This window comes from Pygocentrus nattereri, chromosome 16 (assembly GCF_015220715.1).
Source record: "Pygocentrus nattereri isolate fPygNat1 chromosome 16, fPygNat1.pri, whole genome shotgun sequence".
Taxonomy (NCBI): domain Eukaryota; kingdom Metazoa; phylum Chordata; class Actinopteri; order Characiformes; family Serrasalmidae; genus Pygocentrus; species Pygocentrus nattereri.
Genome location: NC_051226.1, coordinates 16018302 through 16037079, shown reverse-complemented (window position 1 = coordinate 16037079; position 18778 = coordinate 16018302). Strand labels below are relative to the sequence as shown.

General features: G+C 38.1%; 2 protein-coding genes across 4 annotated transcripts in view; one reads left to right on the top strand and one right to left on the bottom strand.

Moving 5' to 3' along the window:
• The first annotated feature begins 337 nt into the window (after positions 1-337).
• Positions 338-11261, top strand: trpc6a (transient receptor potential cation channel, subfamily C, member 6a). Of its 2 annotated transcripts, XM_017719884.2 has the most exons (13): positions 338-416; positions 551-1246; positions 2390-3143; positions 3853-4032; positions 4159-4323; positions 4737-4953; positions 5253-5480; positions 5597-5861; positions 7486-7681; positions 7950-8153; positions 8911-8955; positions 10670-10745; positions 10848-11261. In XM_017719884.2, exons 2-13 carry the CDS (start codon positions 1104-1106, stop codon positions 10985-10987), a joined length of 2613 nt encoding a protein of 870 aa, XP_017575373.1. In that variant the 5' UTR covers positions 338-416; positions 551-1103; the 3' UTR covers positions 10988-11261. The 2 variants fall into 2 exon arrangements, with proteins under 2 accessions (XP_017575373.1, XP_017575372.1); XM_017719883.2 differs by lacking the exon at positions 338-416 and having other exon boundaries at positions 483-1246.
• Positions 11262-12552: 1291 nt separating this feature from the next.
• arhgap42a (Rho GTPase activating protein 42a) overlaps positions 12553-18778 on the bottom strand; it is a 37072-nt gene continuing 30846 nt past the window's right edge. The window contains exons 21-25 of one of the 2 annotated variants that reach the window (XM_037545855.1): positions 17938-18333; positions 17254-17410; positions 15483-15545; positions 15068-15147; positions 12553-14413 (exon numbers count right to left, since the gene is read on the bottom strand). In XM_037545855.1, the coding sequence (XP_037401752.1) occupies positions 14325-14413; positions 15068-15147; positions 15483-15545; positions 17254-17410; positions 17938-18333 (785 nt within the window). In that variant the 3' untranslated portion in view covers positions 12553-14324. The remainder of the gene's footprint in view (positions 14414-15067; positions 15148-15482; positions 15546-17253; positions 17411-17937; positions 18334-18778) is intronic. The other variant, XM_037545856.1, reaches the window with a different exon arrangement.

Below are 18778 nucleotides of genomic sequence, written 5' to 3'. Positions count from 1 at the left end.
CATATTTAGTTTAAATGATTAAAAGAAAAAAACAAGCCACCATCAAAACCTCCTCAGACACCACAGCAAAGCTTCTGGTAAGTATACTGACTTTCAGTCCAGTCCCTAGAAAATGAGCTTAAAATAGTTGATGACTGTGACAGTCTTCAGTATGAGGCACTATCAACATGAGAAAAGAACCAAGACAGTGGCTTCCCATGACCCTCTCTGTGGTTTACCTTTTGACCCCATCAGCTGGGCTCATATATCCTTGAGGAGTTTTCTGGACGCCACAGTGGCCATCCACGCACGTAGGCATGTAGTGATGTGGGTATGCATGCGCACACATTAGTTAGAAGAAAAAGGGAGGACAGAGAGAAAGAGCAAGAGATGCAGAAAAGGGGGAGTGTAGTGCATGCCTTCCTGGATGCTGATTGGTCAGTATGGAATTCCATTGAAGGCATTTCCCACACTGACAGAAAGCTGGATCTTTAGCCCAACTCACAGGAAGCAGACGTTTTACTGGGAATAGAAACTGACTGACATCTGTCTTCTTCGTCTTCTTCCTCAGGTTTCGTTAACTGCGAGTGGAAAGGAAATTTTGCTCAAGCCTAATGAAGAAAGCCAGGAACTCATGGAAGGGATAATAGAATTGTATTTTTGATTAGTGCATGTATGAAATGTACTTTATCTTAGTCGCTTTATTTAGTCACCCAGCACTGTAATTAACTGGTTTTGTTAATTTGTCCATAAAAATGTCACTAAAACATTCACAAAGCTATTAAACTGCAGTTATTTATGAAATGACATGCATTCATGAGAAAAAAATAACAATGCACAGCCTAACGCTAATAATAGAACAAGAGCTGGGGGTCAGCTTGAACAAGCAAAGATTGCTAAATGCCTCTTTTATTGCCAAAGGATGGAGGAGAACACTGCCAGAATTCCTAGGTACTCTGTATTACCTCAAGGCTTAAACAGGAACATAACAATGGATTGTAGGAGAAGGTGCTTTGCCCGAGAATAGTTCCCAGTTTATCAGTTACTGCTGGATGTTTGGATTAAGAGCTCTCTCAGCTACTTTTGCTTAACGTGATTTGAGTTTGATTGCTTTAGTTGGAAAAATGAATCAAAGGAGACCTGTTTTGGAGGATAATTGTCAGTCAAAGTGCTACACTGTTGAAAAGAGGAACAGAAGTAAAGACAATCTTCTGATGAATGCTGATTTTGGTGAGGAGTGTTGTGGCAATCATGGACATCATCATAGGTAAGTTTACTTTTTGATTTATATCTTATTACTGGGCAACATGTAATCCAGTTTAATGTATAGATTATGCTTCTAATAACTCAAACTAAACTCTTAACTGCTATACTTATATGCATAGTTTTCAGACAAGTTAGCCATTCTCTCTCAGTTGACTGGCCGTGTATTACAGTAGGCATTAAAGTAAGTAAATGGGAACTTAAAACACAATGTTAAACTAAGTTTAGTAATCTTTGATATAATCTATACATCTATACATCAGTCTCAAGAACTACTTCTTTTGGTATTATGGTATTAATTTTAATATATACTATATACTATTTGTACAATGTTTCATCATTCATAATATTCATTTCTTCTAATGTATAATCTATTTAGTGAAATACATATATAACACCTATCTTTACTTGACCCAACATGTGCTTTGCAAAAATAATATAAGGGTCCTCAGTTTAACATGTTTAAAATCTATAAATGGAATTCAAATACTTAATACAAGTTGTAATGTGAGCGTCTTCCTTTGTGAAAACTAAATGTATCAAATTCACATTTTTATGTTTTCAGCGTAGCATACCATATATGTTGCACTTCAGCACATACGATAATGCAATACATTTAAAAAATACATACATTAATTATGTAAAAAATCTTTTAGCTTTGCATGTTGCAGTTTGCATGTTGCAGTTATTCGTAAATGGTTAATTTCTGGAACAGTTTCCATGTTGAAACAGCAGAAACTATAAAATGAAATGCTGTATGAAAAATGAAATTGACAGAACAGTCAGATAAAACATGCAGATGAGAAAAATAGAAATGGTCCCAGAATCAATCCTTGTGGCACACCAAGTGTTATACAACTCTTGTTAAAGGCAAACATCGCCTAAGTATTTTTGAAGTCAATTCATACATAACCTGCGCTGGAGCTGTGTGAAATTGACATATTTGAGTCTTAATAATCTGGAACGAGAAACAATTTTCAAATCAGTCTCTTGGTTGTTTCACACATCTGTGTGAATCCCTAATCACAAATATATTACGTGTCATAAGACCATCAGAAATCATAAAATCTCATTGAACCTTTTATGTAATTTCATGTCCCATTATTGCTTCAGTATATAATACCTTTTTTCTCGTTTTTCATCAAAGTGACTGCATACATCAGGCTCGACAGACTTTGGCCAAAAGTAGGAGGCAAGCAGTGAGGGGTGCAGCGTACATGTTCAATGCACACCCCAATGGCCTGACACTAGTGGAGGAACGCTTCCTTGATGCTGCTGAGTATGGAAATATTCCTGTAGTGCGCAGAATGCTCGAGGAGATTCCTGGGCTGGATGTAAACTGTGTAGACTACATGGGCCAGAATGCATTGCAGCTGGCAGTGGCAAATGAACACCTGGAGGTTACAGAACTTCTGTTAAGGAGAGATAACCTGTCTCGGATTGGGGATGCGCTTCTTTTGGCCATAAGTAAAGGCTATATACGAATTGTTGAGGCCATCTTAGGCCATAAGGCCTTCGCAGACTCCAGAAGACTAACAGCCAGCCCAAGACAAGCAGCAATGCATGATGACTTCTTTGCATATGATGAGGACGGGTCACGCTTTTCTCATGATATTACACCAATCATCTTAGCATCTCACTGCCACGAGTATGAGATTGTGCACATTCTCTTGGGGAGGGGTGCTTGTATCGAGCAGCCTCATGACTACTTCTGTACCTGTGATGCCTGCAATTACCATCAGAAGTATGATTCCTTCAGCCACTCACGTTCACGTATCAATGCCTACAGAGGGCTGGCCAGTCCAGCTTACCTCTCTCTGTCCAATGAAGACCCTGTGCTGGCTGCCTTAGAGCTCAGCAATGAGCTCGCTTGTTTGGCCAACATTGAAAAGGAATTTAAGGTATGATTCATGTTGTAATTTTAAAAATTCCTACATGATTAGCAGTGTTGTATAGATTACCTATCCCCATAAATGGCCAGAAGCTGCAGGCAGGGCCTGGCTTCCTTCCCTCCTCCATGCTAGAAAGCCATGAATAATGCAGAGATGATCACATTGGCCATTTACACAAGCATTTTTAGCAGTCTGAAGCTTTTCCACAATGTGTAGCAGTCTCCTGTATTTTGAGAATTTAAAATGGTGTTAAAATAGTTGTTTAAAATTTGTTTCATGGGTTTTGATTCATCTAAGGATACAGCCATTATAACCCCTTCCTTTCCTTATTTCTGTCAAAACCATGCATATCCATTGTTATCAGTGACATTAACTATTGTGCAGTTTATGGACACACTGAGTAAATGAAGAATTAATAGACTGATTTATTCAAAAATAAATCAAATCAAAATCAAAAATGTAATCCTTAAAAATAGAAATCCATGAAGTACTGTTCTTTAATAATGGCTATTTTCAAATTTATGCTGCTTTGTTTACATATACTTGATTATGTACTTCAGATTGCATGTCCTTTACTACACAACAATGATAGTTAAGTGTCGCTTGGACAATATGGTTATATAATTTCTTCCCCACAGCAAAAGTAATTTGATGTAGATATTGGTGTTTGAGATTAATGCTGCTGTACTAAATGCATCTCATTGATCACTTTCCTAAGAATGATTATAGGAAACTCTCTCTCCAATGCAAAGACTTCGTAGTTGGGCTTTTAGATCTGTGTCGGAACACAGAGGAAGTGGAGGCCATTTTGAATGGAGAGGAGGATGACAGCCGAGAACTGCCCGGCCGCCCAAGTCTCACCCGACTGAACCTTGCAATAAAGTATGAACTGAAAAAGGTAAATAAGAATGAAATGAGTACAGAATGAGTACAATTGATGGAAAATAAGCTCAAGTAATATGTTTCAGATCTGTCTGAGATTATCTAAACATGCCTGACAGCTTCAAACTTTTGTCCCAAACAGTTTGTTGCACATCCTAACTGTCAACAGCAGCTCCTCTCAATCTGGTATGAGAATCTCTCTGGACTGAGGCAGCAGACTACAGCTGTCAAGTTATTGGTGGTCTTGGGTGTTGCAATAGGACTGCCCTTCTTAGCCATGGTGTACTTGGTGGCACCATGCAGTAAGGTTAGTGGGCTCAGCTGGGTCTTAGATCACAGGGGACTTACTAGGGTGTGCAGAGGCAGAATTGATTGAGTGCAAAGTAATATCTTCATCAGGTTAATGTATGATCAGAATTGCCCACTGGGTATACAACATGTTTTAACATGATCGTGTTGTTCAGGGTTACAATTCCCAGGGTAATAATAACAGCATTGCCAAAAATCTCAGCTGTTTTCATGTGAATTAAACACACTTTGACAAAAGAAAATCCAGTGTAAATAAACACATCTGCTAAATAAGCATTTGTAATAGACAGCGAACTTACTTTAAACACGTACCAATGAGGACATAAGGAGACCACAATTAAAGCTCTCTCAGACTGTCTCTTTTTTATCAACACCCTTTTTCTTCTTGATTGTTTTTGTCCTTCTCTACAGCTGGGAAAAATCATGAGAGGGCCGTTTATGAAGTTTGTGGCTCATGCAGCATCTTTCACTATTTTCCTTGGCTTGCTTGTCCTGAATGCATCAGATCGTTTTGATGGGACTAAATTGTTGCCAAATATGACCATCCATGACTATCCAACACAGCTGTTCCGCATGAAAACAACTCCCTTCACATGGATGGAGATGCTCATTATCTTCTGGGTTATAGGTCAGTATTAGATTAGTACTATATAATTTTCCAATGGTTAAAGCAGCCAAGAAGTCTTTAATGGTGACAGTTTCCAAGACTATACAACAACTTGCACCACCAAATATAACATTAACCCTTAGAATTAGAATTCAGTCACGACTATGAATTATTAGCAACTACTCTGAAACTAATATGTAAATATTGTAGTTATGAGAGCGAGGAACAAAAGTATGGGTGTACACAGGAACCCTGAGGTTTTAATGGATTAAATGTCTATATCTTCATGCAAGCACCCTAACCAATTTACTTTTATTTAGGGATGATCTGGGCAGAGTGCAAGGAAATCTGGTCTCAGGGTCCAAGAGAGTACCTGCTTGAACCTTGGAATATGTTGGATTTTGGAATGTTAGCCATTTTTATAGCTGCGTTTGTCACAAGGATGATGGCTTTCTGGCATACATATGCAGCTCAATGTTATGTTGACAAGCACTACACGAATATAACAAACATCACTTTACCTCTGGAGGTGGAGTACTTCCGACTGGGTGAGTAGAAGCACAGTAGAAGTGAAGTAAGGCTGAAGTAGAAGATGAACAGTTAAATACAAAATGGAGTTGTTATTCACATTAAATATGTGGGGCTTCTGTTTTGTCCATTTTAGCCCGTATTGACTGGCTGCCATCAGATCCTCAGCTGGTTTCGGAAGGGCTCTATGCCATTGCAGTGGTTTTGAGCTTCTCTCGAATTGCATACATTCTCCCAGCCAATGAGAGCTTTGGGCCACTGCAGATCTCTTTGGGACGGACTGTAAAAGACATCTTCAAGTTCATGGTGATCTTCATTCTGGTCTTTCTGGCCTTCATGATCGGAATGTTCAACCTGTATTCATATTACTTGGGTGCTAAACAGAACGATGCATTTACAACGTGAGTACTGGTGAAGATATTTGTGTAATGTGGTTCTTTTATGTTTACAATAAACAATATGTTTGTCAATATACAGTGGCCCCAAAGACATCTGTGCTAGATTTAAAAATGTACTAAACTCATTGTTCTAGTGGTATTCATTTTAAACAGACTAAAGTGGCTGGGTGTTTCAGACCGCTGTTATTTGAGCAGTTTCTTTGCAGACTTCAGCAAGTTTGCAACCAAAATGCAGTTGGCCACTTTATGATCCCACCAGTAGGCGCAAACTCACTGACACTACTTAGAAAAACAGACCCAGACTTTGATATTTCCATTGCTGTGCTTTTCAGTACCCTCAGTACAGTCTGGTTGGAATTCTTCTCCAGGCTCAACATTTTAAGTAACCTAAAGAACTTCATTAAATTTGACCATAGTTAATGTGTCTAGATACTTTTTGGAGCTACTGTAATATTAATAATAATAAAATTACAGTGCTGTAAAAGTTGGCCTGATATCTTCTATTTTTACATGTTTATCACACATAAATGTTTTAGATCAAAATTTTATGTAATACAAAGACCACCTGAGCTGGTCATTTCATTTTTGGAATGAAAAAAGTCAAAAGGTAATTAACTACATTTAGCTGAGAATTCAACTAAACTAGGCACACCTAAGCTTGATTACTGGCAGCCATGTTGAATGTAAACTTCCAGCAATGTGAAGTAAGCTAAAAGGTCTCAAAAAACAGAATACAATGCCACAATCGAAAGAAATTCCAGAAGAGATGAGAAAGCTATTGAAGTATGTTGGTCTGGTAAGGTTTACAAAGCCTTTTCTTAGACTCTGGGACTCCAGAGAACCACAGTGATAACTATTATGTATAAATGGAGAAAACTTGGAACAGCAGTAAATCTTCCCAGAAGTGGTCATCCTAATGAAATTCCTTCAAGAGCCCAGCCATGACTCATTCAGCATGTCACAAAAGAACCAAGATGAACATTTAAGAAACTGCAGGACTTGTTCTCCTCAGATAATGTTAGCATTCATTTGCCTATTGCATCTGGTCTAATATAAAAATATCCAGTCATCAGTCTGTGATCTAAAGCTCAAGCACAATTATCAGACAATGATTCAAAGTACAAGAGCAAGTCCAGCTCTGACTGGCCCAAAAGAAACAAAATTAAGGCTGTGGAGTTGCCTGGTCAATGTTTTGACCATACTGAGATGCTTGGAAGGACCTTAAATGGGCAGTTCATGCTCAAAGGCCCTCCAGCGTGGACAAATTAAAGCAATTCTGGTAGTGTGGGCCAAAATCCTTACAATGTGTAATGTAGCAATATTAAAGACTGCTCTCCAATCAAAGGAGGCAAAGAAGGTGACACAACCTGTTATTAAGTTTAGGGGCCACTTACTTTTTCGCATGTGTGTTGCAAAACTTTTTACCTTTAAAAAAAATGAGATGACCATTCTAACGTTTTCCTTATCTTACATTACACTTTGTGTGAGGAAGCTATTGGTACAGGGGTCCATATCATGAAAAAGGTTTAAAAATTTGCATTACAATGACAATGATACAATTGCTTTGGTTCTAGATCCAGTATATGTACAATATATTTCCTCTTTCTTCCTCTCACTAATCCTACAGCATAGAAGAAAGTTTCAAAACATTGTTTTGGGCAATTTTTGGACTTTCCGAGGTCAAGTCAGTGATTGTGAACAACGGACACAAGTTCATCGAGAACACCGGATACGTTCTCTATGGAGTGTACAACGTCACTATGGTTATTGTCTTACTCAACATGCTTATCGCCATGATCAACAGCTCCTTTCAGGAGATTGAGGTATTCACTCCATTACGTTGTTAGTGAATGGATGGTTTTGCTGATGAAGCTCATTTGAAAAAAGAGGAAGACATTGTTATGTTAAGATAATGAGCTCTTGGAATGATGTCTTCCTTCTGTCAGAACTTTTAGAAAAGCAATTACTTTTATTATTAAATTATAAGAGCTTTACATATATTTCCTTGTCTTCATGGCTCAATATGATGTATCTTGCTCATCTGTTGCTGCTGTAATCTCAGTATGGTGCTGGTCTCTCTGCTGACTGCAGGGTGATGCAGATGTAGAGTGGAAGTTCGCCCGTGCCAAGCTTTGGTTCTCCTACTTTGAGGAGGGCAGGACCCTCCCGGTTCCATTCAACCTGGTGCCTAGCCCAAAGTCTGTGTTAGGGCTGGGTTTGGGCATGAAGGCTCTTCTTCTGAAGCTCCTCGAGAAACACAAGGCTATTACGAAGGGCGAGGCAGAGCTCAGTGAGGTGATGTATATGTGATTATGCTCCTACACTCTTAAAAATGTAGGTCATAAAAAGTTTTTTTTTGGAGTGATGCTAGAGAAGAACCACTTAAATGTTTTTTTTGAAAGAACTCATTTGTAACTACCCAAAAAATCTTTAGGGAACGAAAAAGTTTGATTCATTTATACAAAATATACATACGCTATTTGTGAAACCATGCACTACAGTTCAAAATGTTTGGAATCATTGGTTTGAATAATATTAAAACAATTTTGCTGCAGAGAAACATAGAAAATGATCCTAACATGATGCAAATATTTAAGGATTTAAACAATTTGTATAAACTGTAAAATAATCAGTTTTTTGATGAACAGAGCTGTTGATGATTCCACAGCAAGTGAGAAAGTTGTGTTGAGAATGAACTTAAAATTAATATTCAGAAGGCCTGATACTCAAAAAGCACTGACCAAATCTCGCTGATCAAATAGTTATTCTTTCATGACAAGAAATTATAAATACATATAAGTACATCATTGTCTTTTACTAATGAATAAAAATTTTTTCCAAGTAAAAATTTCTTGTTGTTCACAAAATACTTTGAGCTATGAATAATCTATGGGTTCATGTTTTGGTGTCTAGTTTAAAATGTTTAAATCTACTACACTGTAACACAGTATATGTTATTATTGAATAACTGTTTTTAATATGTTTCCAAACTTTCAGTCAAACAAAGTTCTCTTGTTTCCTTTTGGCTTGTTTTCTGTGAAAACCTGTGCAGCTAGGAGACAACAAAGGCACCAGAGAGACCAGTCTTCGATATAAGGTATGAGTGTCTCTGTCCTATTCCTCAAATCAAGCTCTGAAGTGCCAACCCCCTGCAGTTTAGCATTTTTCATATCAGACTCATTCAGCCTTTGAATAGCTTAGTATTTAGGAACAGAGACACACATGCTTATTCGGTTGGTGGTTGGTATAGTGTAGTGGATAACACTAGCCTTCTACACTGTAGACTGGGGTTCAATCCCCTGCCTGGGTGAACACCCTACACTATACCAATAAGGGTCCTTGGGCAAGACTCCTAACACCACCTTCGCCTACCTGTGTAAAACAATCAAATTGTAATTCGCTCTGGATAAGAGCATCAGCCAAATGCCATAAATGTAAATATATGGATATCAGAACTTACCTTACAATTTACTTACATTGTTACATCCAGTTTAGAATATAAAATAAAATATTGCAAAACATTAATAAGGTTTTGACTACACATGTGAACTACAAAGAATGTACATTTAGCTAACCCTATGCCTCCCATTAAAGGAACAGTTTGGGGAAAAAGCAAATGCACACAATATTATGCTTACCCCACACTCTCAGAAAAAAGGGACAGCACTGTTACTGGGGCAGTACACTTCTTGTCACTGGGTTGGACCCTCAGGGGTACATCTCTGTACCTTTAGTCAGTGAACATAACTGTACTATAATCCACTGAAATTATATTTTTATTTAATGTACACAATTTGACCTTAAAACCACTTTTGTACCTTTGAGGGAATATTTACACTGTCTGTACCTTGAATACATCATGTACCTGCATGGTACCTTTATTTCTAATGTAGTCGACCAGCCAAGTCATGTTTGGTGTCCAAGTGTTGTTTCTTTAGATTAGAGCTGGAGCTACAAAGATAATGTTGCAAACAAACACTAGACATTAGTAGTCACCCAAATCCTTTCTGTAAATGCATCCTCAAAGCTTTCAACCTGCTTCATTAAGGTTGCATGTGGTTTAGAACATAGTATGACACCTGCGTTGTTCAGCTACAGTGAAGTTCTGTTTAATTTGTATAGTTTACAGTGAGTCATACTGTGCCCTAAACAACATTGACACATCTGTGCAATTGAAATGAAGGCCTTGATGTGGTGGACTGAAAGAGGTTTTGGGGATATATTTAGAGGTAAGATTTCGGTGTCTATTGACTTAGTTTTTGCTAGAAACATTAGATTTGGAGTTCTAGCATTAAAAAAGAAGCAAAATCTGGATACCAAACATGTTGAAGCTGATCGACTGAATCTGGGATAAGATCTTTTTGCCAAAGCATTCCTTCAAGCAAAATGGCAGAGCTATGTAGAAGAACATTTCAAGCAAAAAGATTAAAAAGTAGCATATTGATTCACGTATGTCTAAAACACACATATAGTCCCTAAATCAACCAAATGATCAGTTATAAATCAGTTATATATAGTCAAATATAAAATATGTACATGTTGGGATATTCAGATGCTGTTTGTTTAAATATGTGAATATTCCAAAAGCAATAACCGGTTCAAATGCTCACCCCTAATATGAATAGGACTGACTTAGACATTTGACTAAAGGAATATCTTAAATGTGCAGTGCCCTGCAGGAGTGAATCTGAAGAACAGTGCTTTACAGAATGACTTTCATTGACTGACTACATGTTTGACTGAGATTTCATTTTAATGTTTGAAATTTCTCCTGAACTCATTGATTTGATTTTCGCCTTAAATTTGTACAGAAGATTATGAAGCGCCTCATCAAGCGGTACATCATCAAAGCTCAAATGGACAAAGAAAGTGATGAAGTCAATGAAGGTGGGTGATATGCTGTTTCTTATGTCACCTAGAATATAATCCTTTTTTACAACAATGGCCTATGTTACACCATAACTGGTTCACGCTATAACTGTGTTGCAGGTGAGCTAAAGGAAATAAAGCAAGACATTTCCAGCTTGCGCTATGAGCTTCTGGAGGAAAAGTCCTATAACTTGGAGAACATGGCTGAGCTTATCAAGAAACTTGAAAAGAATCTGTCTGTTTGGGCCGTGAAAGAATGAAACCTCAATGGGAAGTTGCTGTGATGTGATATTATCTTGTGGAAATGCCTCACTTTAATCAGTGCAAGACTGTTTGCACAACATCTACATATGTCTGTTTGCCTATGCATGGATTACTGTCCTTGAGAGCTGTGAAGAGTACTTCTGTTTTTTAGTAGCCTAGCAGTTCATTGGAGCTATTTATGTAATGACTGAAATTATGTGGCCTTAAATGATTCTGACTGAAAATGTGGCATTTCCTGAACTTATAATACAAACAACACATCACCACAAACTCTCATAGCTCATTGACTTGTTTCTTCAGGGCTCACATAAGGCACTGCGTGTATAAATGGAGCCCTCAATCACGCCGTTCTGTATCATTTATGTTTACCCTCCTCTCTTGCTTTCCACAGTCAGTGACTACTGTCCATAAACGTAAAAACATTTTAACAAATTTGATAGTGCTATACTGAAAAGCTGTTATACTGAAAAGCGTTCAAAGGACGACACCAAAGAAAGAGTAAATTTTTCCTTTATCCTTTTCAAAAGGGCAATATCGCACTGGAATACAGTACAATGTTACAAAAATAATAAAAGTACAGCTTTAAATAATAAAATAAAAATCACATGGAACCGGTAAATCAGCTTAATCAAGCTGCAACTGTTCCTGGACTTAAGAACTAGGCAAAATGACTACTCAGGATCAAGTTTATGCAGATAATAAACATTACCATTAATTATTTTACATAGGGTATTATGGGATTGAACGCCCCCAGGTAAAACATCCCCCAAAGTTATTTATTCAGTAAACTACCAAATGTCCCCAAATGTCTTTTCCAAACTCTTTCAATGCTACTAGCCTTAGTCCGATAACATATTTGAAGAAGCTCATCTCATTAAATTATTCCTTTACAATGAATCTGAAATCTAAGACGTTCAAGCTCTCATTAAAGATCTAGGATAAATAATTTCCACTCAGAAAAACATGCTAGTTTTTTTGTAAAAAGCATCTTTTTGAACTAATGTGTGAGGCAAAGGCTGCCCCTTTGTAGCCAATACAATGTTTTAGCTGTAGTCTGCTATCTAATACATGTTAAATAAACAATAAATTAGCAAGAAACTGGATCCTAACAAATTATTATATGGGTGCAAATGATAATTCTGATAGCTTATATTAACATGTTATCATGCTAATAAGCTTTCTTTGCTAAACTAGCTACACTGTAGGCCTAATCTACAGGCTACATCTGCAGTAGTCAACATTATATTATCATAATCAATGCTCAGCATATTCATGGTTAAGTGGATTAATCTTCATTGTACAGAAGAAATGAACAGTTAGGAAGGCGAACTTTCAGATTTATGTCACAGTGAGAAAAGTAATTTTTCACTACACTGTATAAAGTCTGCTAAATATAACTTTGGGGGCAGCACGGTGGCGTGGCGGGTAGCGTTGTCGCCTCACAGCGAGTAGGCCCTGGGTTCAATTCCCCGGCTGGGAGACCAGGGTCCTTTTTGTGTGGAGTTTGCATGCTCTCCCTGTGTGGGGGTGCTGGAGCCTATGTGTCTGTCTATCTGCCCTGCGATGGACTGGCGACCTATCCAGGGTGTATCCTGAACTTCTGCCCAATGACCACTGGGATAGGCTCCAGCACCCCCACGACCCAGAAGGAGAAGCGGTTTAGAAGATGTGTGTGTGTAACTTTGGGGGACTGGAATATTTTAAATTGTCTAGGTAACATTCTTGAAAACAGCTAAACATTTCATTTTGAGACACTTGTCATTTTGTGTTATGGGGGTAAGATGCATCCTTCTCTTTAAAATATACTTTGTCATATAATAAAATATATATATGGTACAATTTTATTTCCAAAAAGGGGGCGTTTCCCACCTTGTACCCTTGTCAATCGAAATGCATGGAAATGGTAAACCAGTGTGAAATGAAATACAGTAGAACCATTACTGGAGTAAGTGCCATTTCAGTGAGCATAAAATAACACATTTCAGGACACATACATGACTGACCACATACATTTTGAACTTTTCTCATTTGTACCTCATCATAAAGGGACGCTGCATTATATTAAATATCCCCAAAAACAAAATAGACATCACATTTGTCTTGAAAAAAAAATGCAAATACTGGACTACACTGAGAAATTCAAAATCAGAGGACACTGCAGACTTCAAAGGCATAACTATGAGCTCTTTCTGAAATGTAAGAAAGAAACAATGAGATGTGAAAATACTTAAAAATGCATAAAAATAATAAGTAGAACTTGCAGTTAATACTTAAGCAGCAGGGCACTTTCACTTCACGGTTAATCCAATAAAGTCAACACCAGTGTTCATCAGCTGTGGTCCTGGATGACCAGATTCCAGCAGTTTGCTGATTTCTCTTTACAGGAACACCCACTAAACCTGGTAATGACCTGATCAGTTGACTCATGTGTATTAGAGCAGGGCGAACAACGAATTATACTGGACTCCGGCTCTCCAGGCATAAAAACTGAATCCCCCTGCTGTAGATGATCATTCTCAAAGGATTTGATAGAGATAGACTGATTGATTAAGGCTTGGGTTAGCCTTAATACTTAACAAACACAAGTTCAAATATGACCCAACAAATGATGACCAGCATCTGTTGTATAAAATTCACTGCGACTGAAATGTTTTCTTTTAGGGTGACAAAGAAAAAAGAAAAGTGGAACACTCACTCTACCTGTTCTGAAAATCTGTTTAAAGGAGTAACACTGTTTACATAAAACACTGACTGACCTCTAACCCCAGCAAAGGCCATATGTAATGAATAGATTCTTGTATGGGCTCTGACAAGTTACATGGGAACTGAATAAAACGATCAGCCTATAGTATTAAGTCACTTCTTTTCAATATACAGAGCTCATATTGTCCATTGACGACAGTACCAAAACATTAATCAGTGTGTTAACTGAAAGGTTCTTTCACAGAGATAGAACAATAACACGAGAAGCACAGGCCTTATAATATGTCTGTGGTTGTCGCATTATTGGTTCAATGTCAGAGCCAGTCTGAATTATTAGCCGCCACTCTGCATTATTAGCCACCTATAAATAAAATACTTTAGAATTTATAGAGCCAACCGCATGTCAACAAGAAACAAAAAATATTAATTTGTTTAGAAACTTTCTAATATCTACATCTTGAGTTACTATGGACCATATATACTCTACTGTTGATAGTGTGGTTACAGCCATTTTTGAACTGTATTCAAACTATTCACATAGTGTATGTCATGAACGTATAAAAACTGTCTCTTTTTGGAGAAATGAACACCATGGATACCATGGACTTGTGTATCTGCTTCCAGGCCGTATTAGAGGAACACCACGTAATTCTCTGGGATGAGGCCAGTTCTGCCATTATATGTTGCTTGCAGCCACCCAGGCTCCACCGAGGGGTGCACTGTAAAAAACAGCATGACGAAAGTCAACTAAAACAGAAACAACTAGAACAAAGACTAAAAATAAAAATAAAAAATAAACACCAAGCCGTAAATGAAAAGCTACATCTGGTTCTTGACTTGTGTGGGTGACAAAAAGCATGTATTTTCACTTTCACAATCAGACAAAACAGAACTTTGCATTAATTCATATATATTTTTTCTTCCCATACCGATATGCAAACATTTATAAAATGTAGAGACTATACTGACCTGGTTTAACATTAGAGAAATATATTAATTATTTATGTAGCTGTTTCAAATGTAGTAAGTAGCCCATGATCACCTGGGCACACATTCTGCTTCTTCAGAGCACAATAAAAGCTTCATTACGTTAGTCTGAAATATCAATAAAATCTGATCATCTGTCCGATGCCTCCATTTTTTAATTGAACATCTGCCAAAGCAGATATGATCGGAATATTATTGTGCATCTCTAGTTACTATATTATATCCCTAGCACCCACACTAATAAACAGGGTTGGTGTCCTGGAGAGGGATTAAGCCTAGTCCTGTAATAATCTAAACTACTAAAGGAAGCCCAAACAACTTGCACTTTTGTAGTAATGCATTACTAAGTCCTTTAGTATTTTTTCTTCAATAATAAGCGTATTTACCATTGTAGAAGAGTGCCCCTTTAGGGAAGCTGAGCTCATGACTATGCTCTGCTTGGCAGGAATAGATAGCCTTGGCTTCCCTGTAATCACAACAAAAGAGGTGAGTTAGAGGGGACACAGCTGGAGAGACGAGCTGCATGATGGAGTTTATGCATGCAACTGTCTGTAGGCCTCTCAGTGATGATGAATTGGGAAGGGTTGTATGTCAAGCTGAGACTGGAGGGCACGCAGGGGTAACATCAACTGCAAAAGATCTATTTTGAAGCTTGTAAAAACAGCAATGCTAGATGTTCACAACACAGAATGAAAATCAATCCTGGAATGTTGTGGCACAGTGCAGCTGAATGCTATAACAGAATACTGAAACCAATAGATCTCACGCTCTGTCACACATGCTCTATGGCTGATAACGTACCTTCCAGCAGGAGCCGGCTGGGAGACCACAGGACTTTCAAAGAGAGCTGCTCTGGAGGCCACTCTACAACAGTAAACAAAGAGTGCACAATGACTTTTGTCATGTTTCAGTGCTGCTCACAAAAGGTCAATATTTGAGTCAACGTCAGCTGAACACAGTACTTTACTAAAAGGTTTGAAAAGCCTCACCTTTTCTGAAACACGCGCTCGTTTACAGCATAGTCTCATAGGTTATGACAAAGGGAAAAAAGCATGTGTCTGGAGCCTCTATGACAACATTCTGGCACTTAGAGAGAACTTTCACAGCTTGAGATCATCTCTTAGAGAAAGGTCAAACAGTGCACTAGTAAGGAGTAAAGCCCCAAAGTCTGCTGCTGGACTACAGGCATGTGATAGTACTGTGACAATATAATGCACAGCCTTCATGTCTGTGTGAGACTGGCATGATATCTTTCTATTAGCCTTGAGATACTATGTATATATATATATATATATATATATATATATATATATATATATATATATATATATATATATATATATACACACACACAGGGTGGGCCATTTATATGGATACACCCAAATAAAATGGGAATGTTTGGTGATATTAACTTCCTGTTTGTGGCACATTAGTTTATGGGAGGGGGAAAACTTTTCAAGATGGGTGGTGACCATGGTGGCCATTTTGGATCCAACTTTAGTTTTTTCAATGGGAAGAGGGTCGTGTGACACAAACCTATTGAGGATTTCACAAGAAAAACAATGGTGTGCTTGGTTTTAACGTATGTTAAACAATGCTGCCCATTGTGTTGGATTGTCAATGCAACCCTCTTCTCCCACTCTTCACACACTGATAGCAACACCGCAGAAGAAATGCTAGCACAGGCTTCCAGTATCCGTAGTTTCAGGTGCTACACATTTCGTATCTTCACAGCATAGACAACTGCCTTCAGATGACCCCAAAGATAAAAGTCTAAGGGGGTCTGATTGGGATTCCTTGGGGGCCATTCAACTGGCCCACGACGACCAATCCACTTTGGAAGCTGGCACGTTCCCTGAGTTATTCCAGCAAGATGGTGCACCACCACATTATGGGTGTCAGGTCCGAGCATTCCTAGATGAACAGTTTCCTGGAAAGTGGATTGGTCATCGTGGGCAAGCACAATGGGCAGCACTTTGAACACATTTTATAAGTGGTCAGAAACTCGTAAATAACTCATGAAAGAATAAAGTTACGTTAAAACCAAGCAAACCATTGTTTGTCTTGTGAAATCCTCAATAGGTGTGATGTGTCACATGACCCTCTTCCGATTGAAAAAACTAAAGTTGGATCCAAAATTGCCAACTTCAAAATGGCCACCATGGTCACCACCCATCTTGAAAAGTTTTCCCCCTCCCATATACTAATGTGCCACAAACAGGAAGTTAATATCACCAACCATTCCCATTTTATTTGGGTGTATCCATATAAATGGCCCACCCTGTATATATATTGCAGTAACCCTTTAAGTTCAAGGTTCAAACTTTTATGACAAAGTTCCAAAAGTATTCATGAAGAATGTAGAGACTATTTAGGGAAGAACACAAGATAGACTTTTGAAAGATCATTACTGCAAACATGGTAAACTTTAAATGTTAGAAAATGATAATAGTCTTATCTGTGCTATTTTTAACTGTGACATTCCAGCCATCATTTAGTCTCAAAACAAACTTAAGGCTAAAGGCAAGAAGTTACTAGAAGTAATAGTAACATCAATGTGAAGGCTGCTTACACAGATCCAGGCCTCTGGTATCCATTGCTGACTGATGAGTCCAGTCTGCATCTGCCTGTCTCTTTTGGAGGAAGATCTGGTAATGGCAGTGACTTTAGACTGTCTCTGTTACCACGTGAAACCAAACTCTGGACAGAACCGTGACAGCTCCTGAAACCTAAGTAAAATAGGTAAAAAAGCCCTTAATGTGAATTTGAGAAATCTATACTAATTAGATTTAGAACAGGACAATGTGGTTAAAAACCTTATCATAATATACATTTCCATATCATTCAATATTGATAAGTACCTTTGTTTAGTATATGCATATCATTGTGCTTAATAATAAGTCTGAATAGTGAATAGAAACTGACCTGTTGCCAGTAAACAACCAGGTGTTTTTGTAGCATTACACAACTTTACCAGCCTTTTGTTGCCCCCATCTCAACCTTTTTGGAATGTGTCAAATTTAAAATGGTAAATATTTTTCAAAAAAATAATAAAATTTCTCTGTTTCAACATTTGATTATCTTTGTACTATTTCAATTAAACATAGGGTTTACTTTTTGGAAATGGGGTGGTACTTAATTGAGCATCTTAGAAGCTTTTTAACACAACTTGACATAGCATTTTTAATAAATCTAACAATTTGAGTGAAGTCAGGTAGGGAGCATGGCTTTGTGCTCATGCTGACAGGGTTCTCACCCTCAGAGATGTGGAGGGACGTGAGGGAGGAGCAGGTGGACATGCTGAGGCGTCCTGCTTCCCGCTCCTCTGGGCTCTGATCCTCTGCTTTGTCAAGCAGCTCTGGAGCTGGAGAAACCTGCCCTGTTGGGAGACTACTGAGAGCCTCCTCCCACTCCCCGTCTGTCTTAGCTGCATCCTCTTTGGAGCTGGAATCAGGACTGGTGGTGCCAGGTGGGCTCTTGGGGCCATTGGAGGAGGGGGAAGGAGTGGTCCAGCACAGGCTGCTTGAGGCTTTGTGTTTGGAGCGAGATGGAGAGGTTGCCTTGGAGCAGCTGTTCCGCTCAGAAGAGTGAGATGACAGAGACTCCATACTTCCCATTGGTGTGCTGCTGGGACTGCTGCTGAATGTGTCACCTGAGTACACGGAAAAAGAAAGGCTTTGAAGACATTATAGCAATTTATAATAAATAATTTATTTAAAAAAAGATGATTAGGATAATAAGCTTTAAGTGGAAAGAGATAAGAATATGTACACATATTGCCTACTTTTAGACTAATGTAATGTGTAATGACATGTGTCCAAGTTTGTGCAAAAGCCTCTGAAGAGTTGACTAAAACCACCTGGGAGTCATCTGAAAACATGTTTAAAGCAAGGGAGAAGATAAAAAAAAAAAGTCTGGTCATAACATGGTCAATGTCATAAACTTGTTTAAAAATGAATAGTGCAGAATCCTGAACATTTCTACACTTAACTTTTTAACTACTTTAAGTTTTCTTTGTTTTAGATTTTTCAGAATTCCAATTTTTTTTGTTGTTTATTTCCAGGTTTATATGAAAAAAATCCCAGATTTTCAAAGTG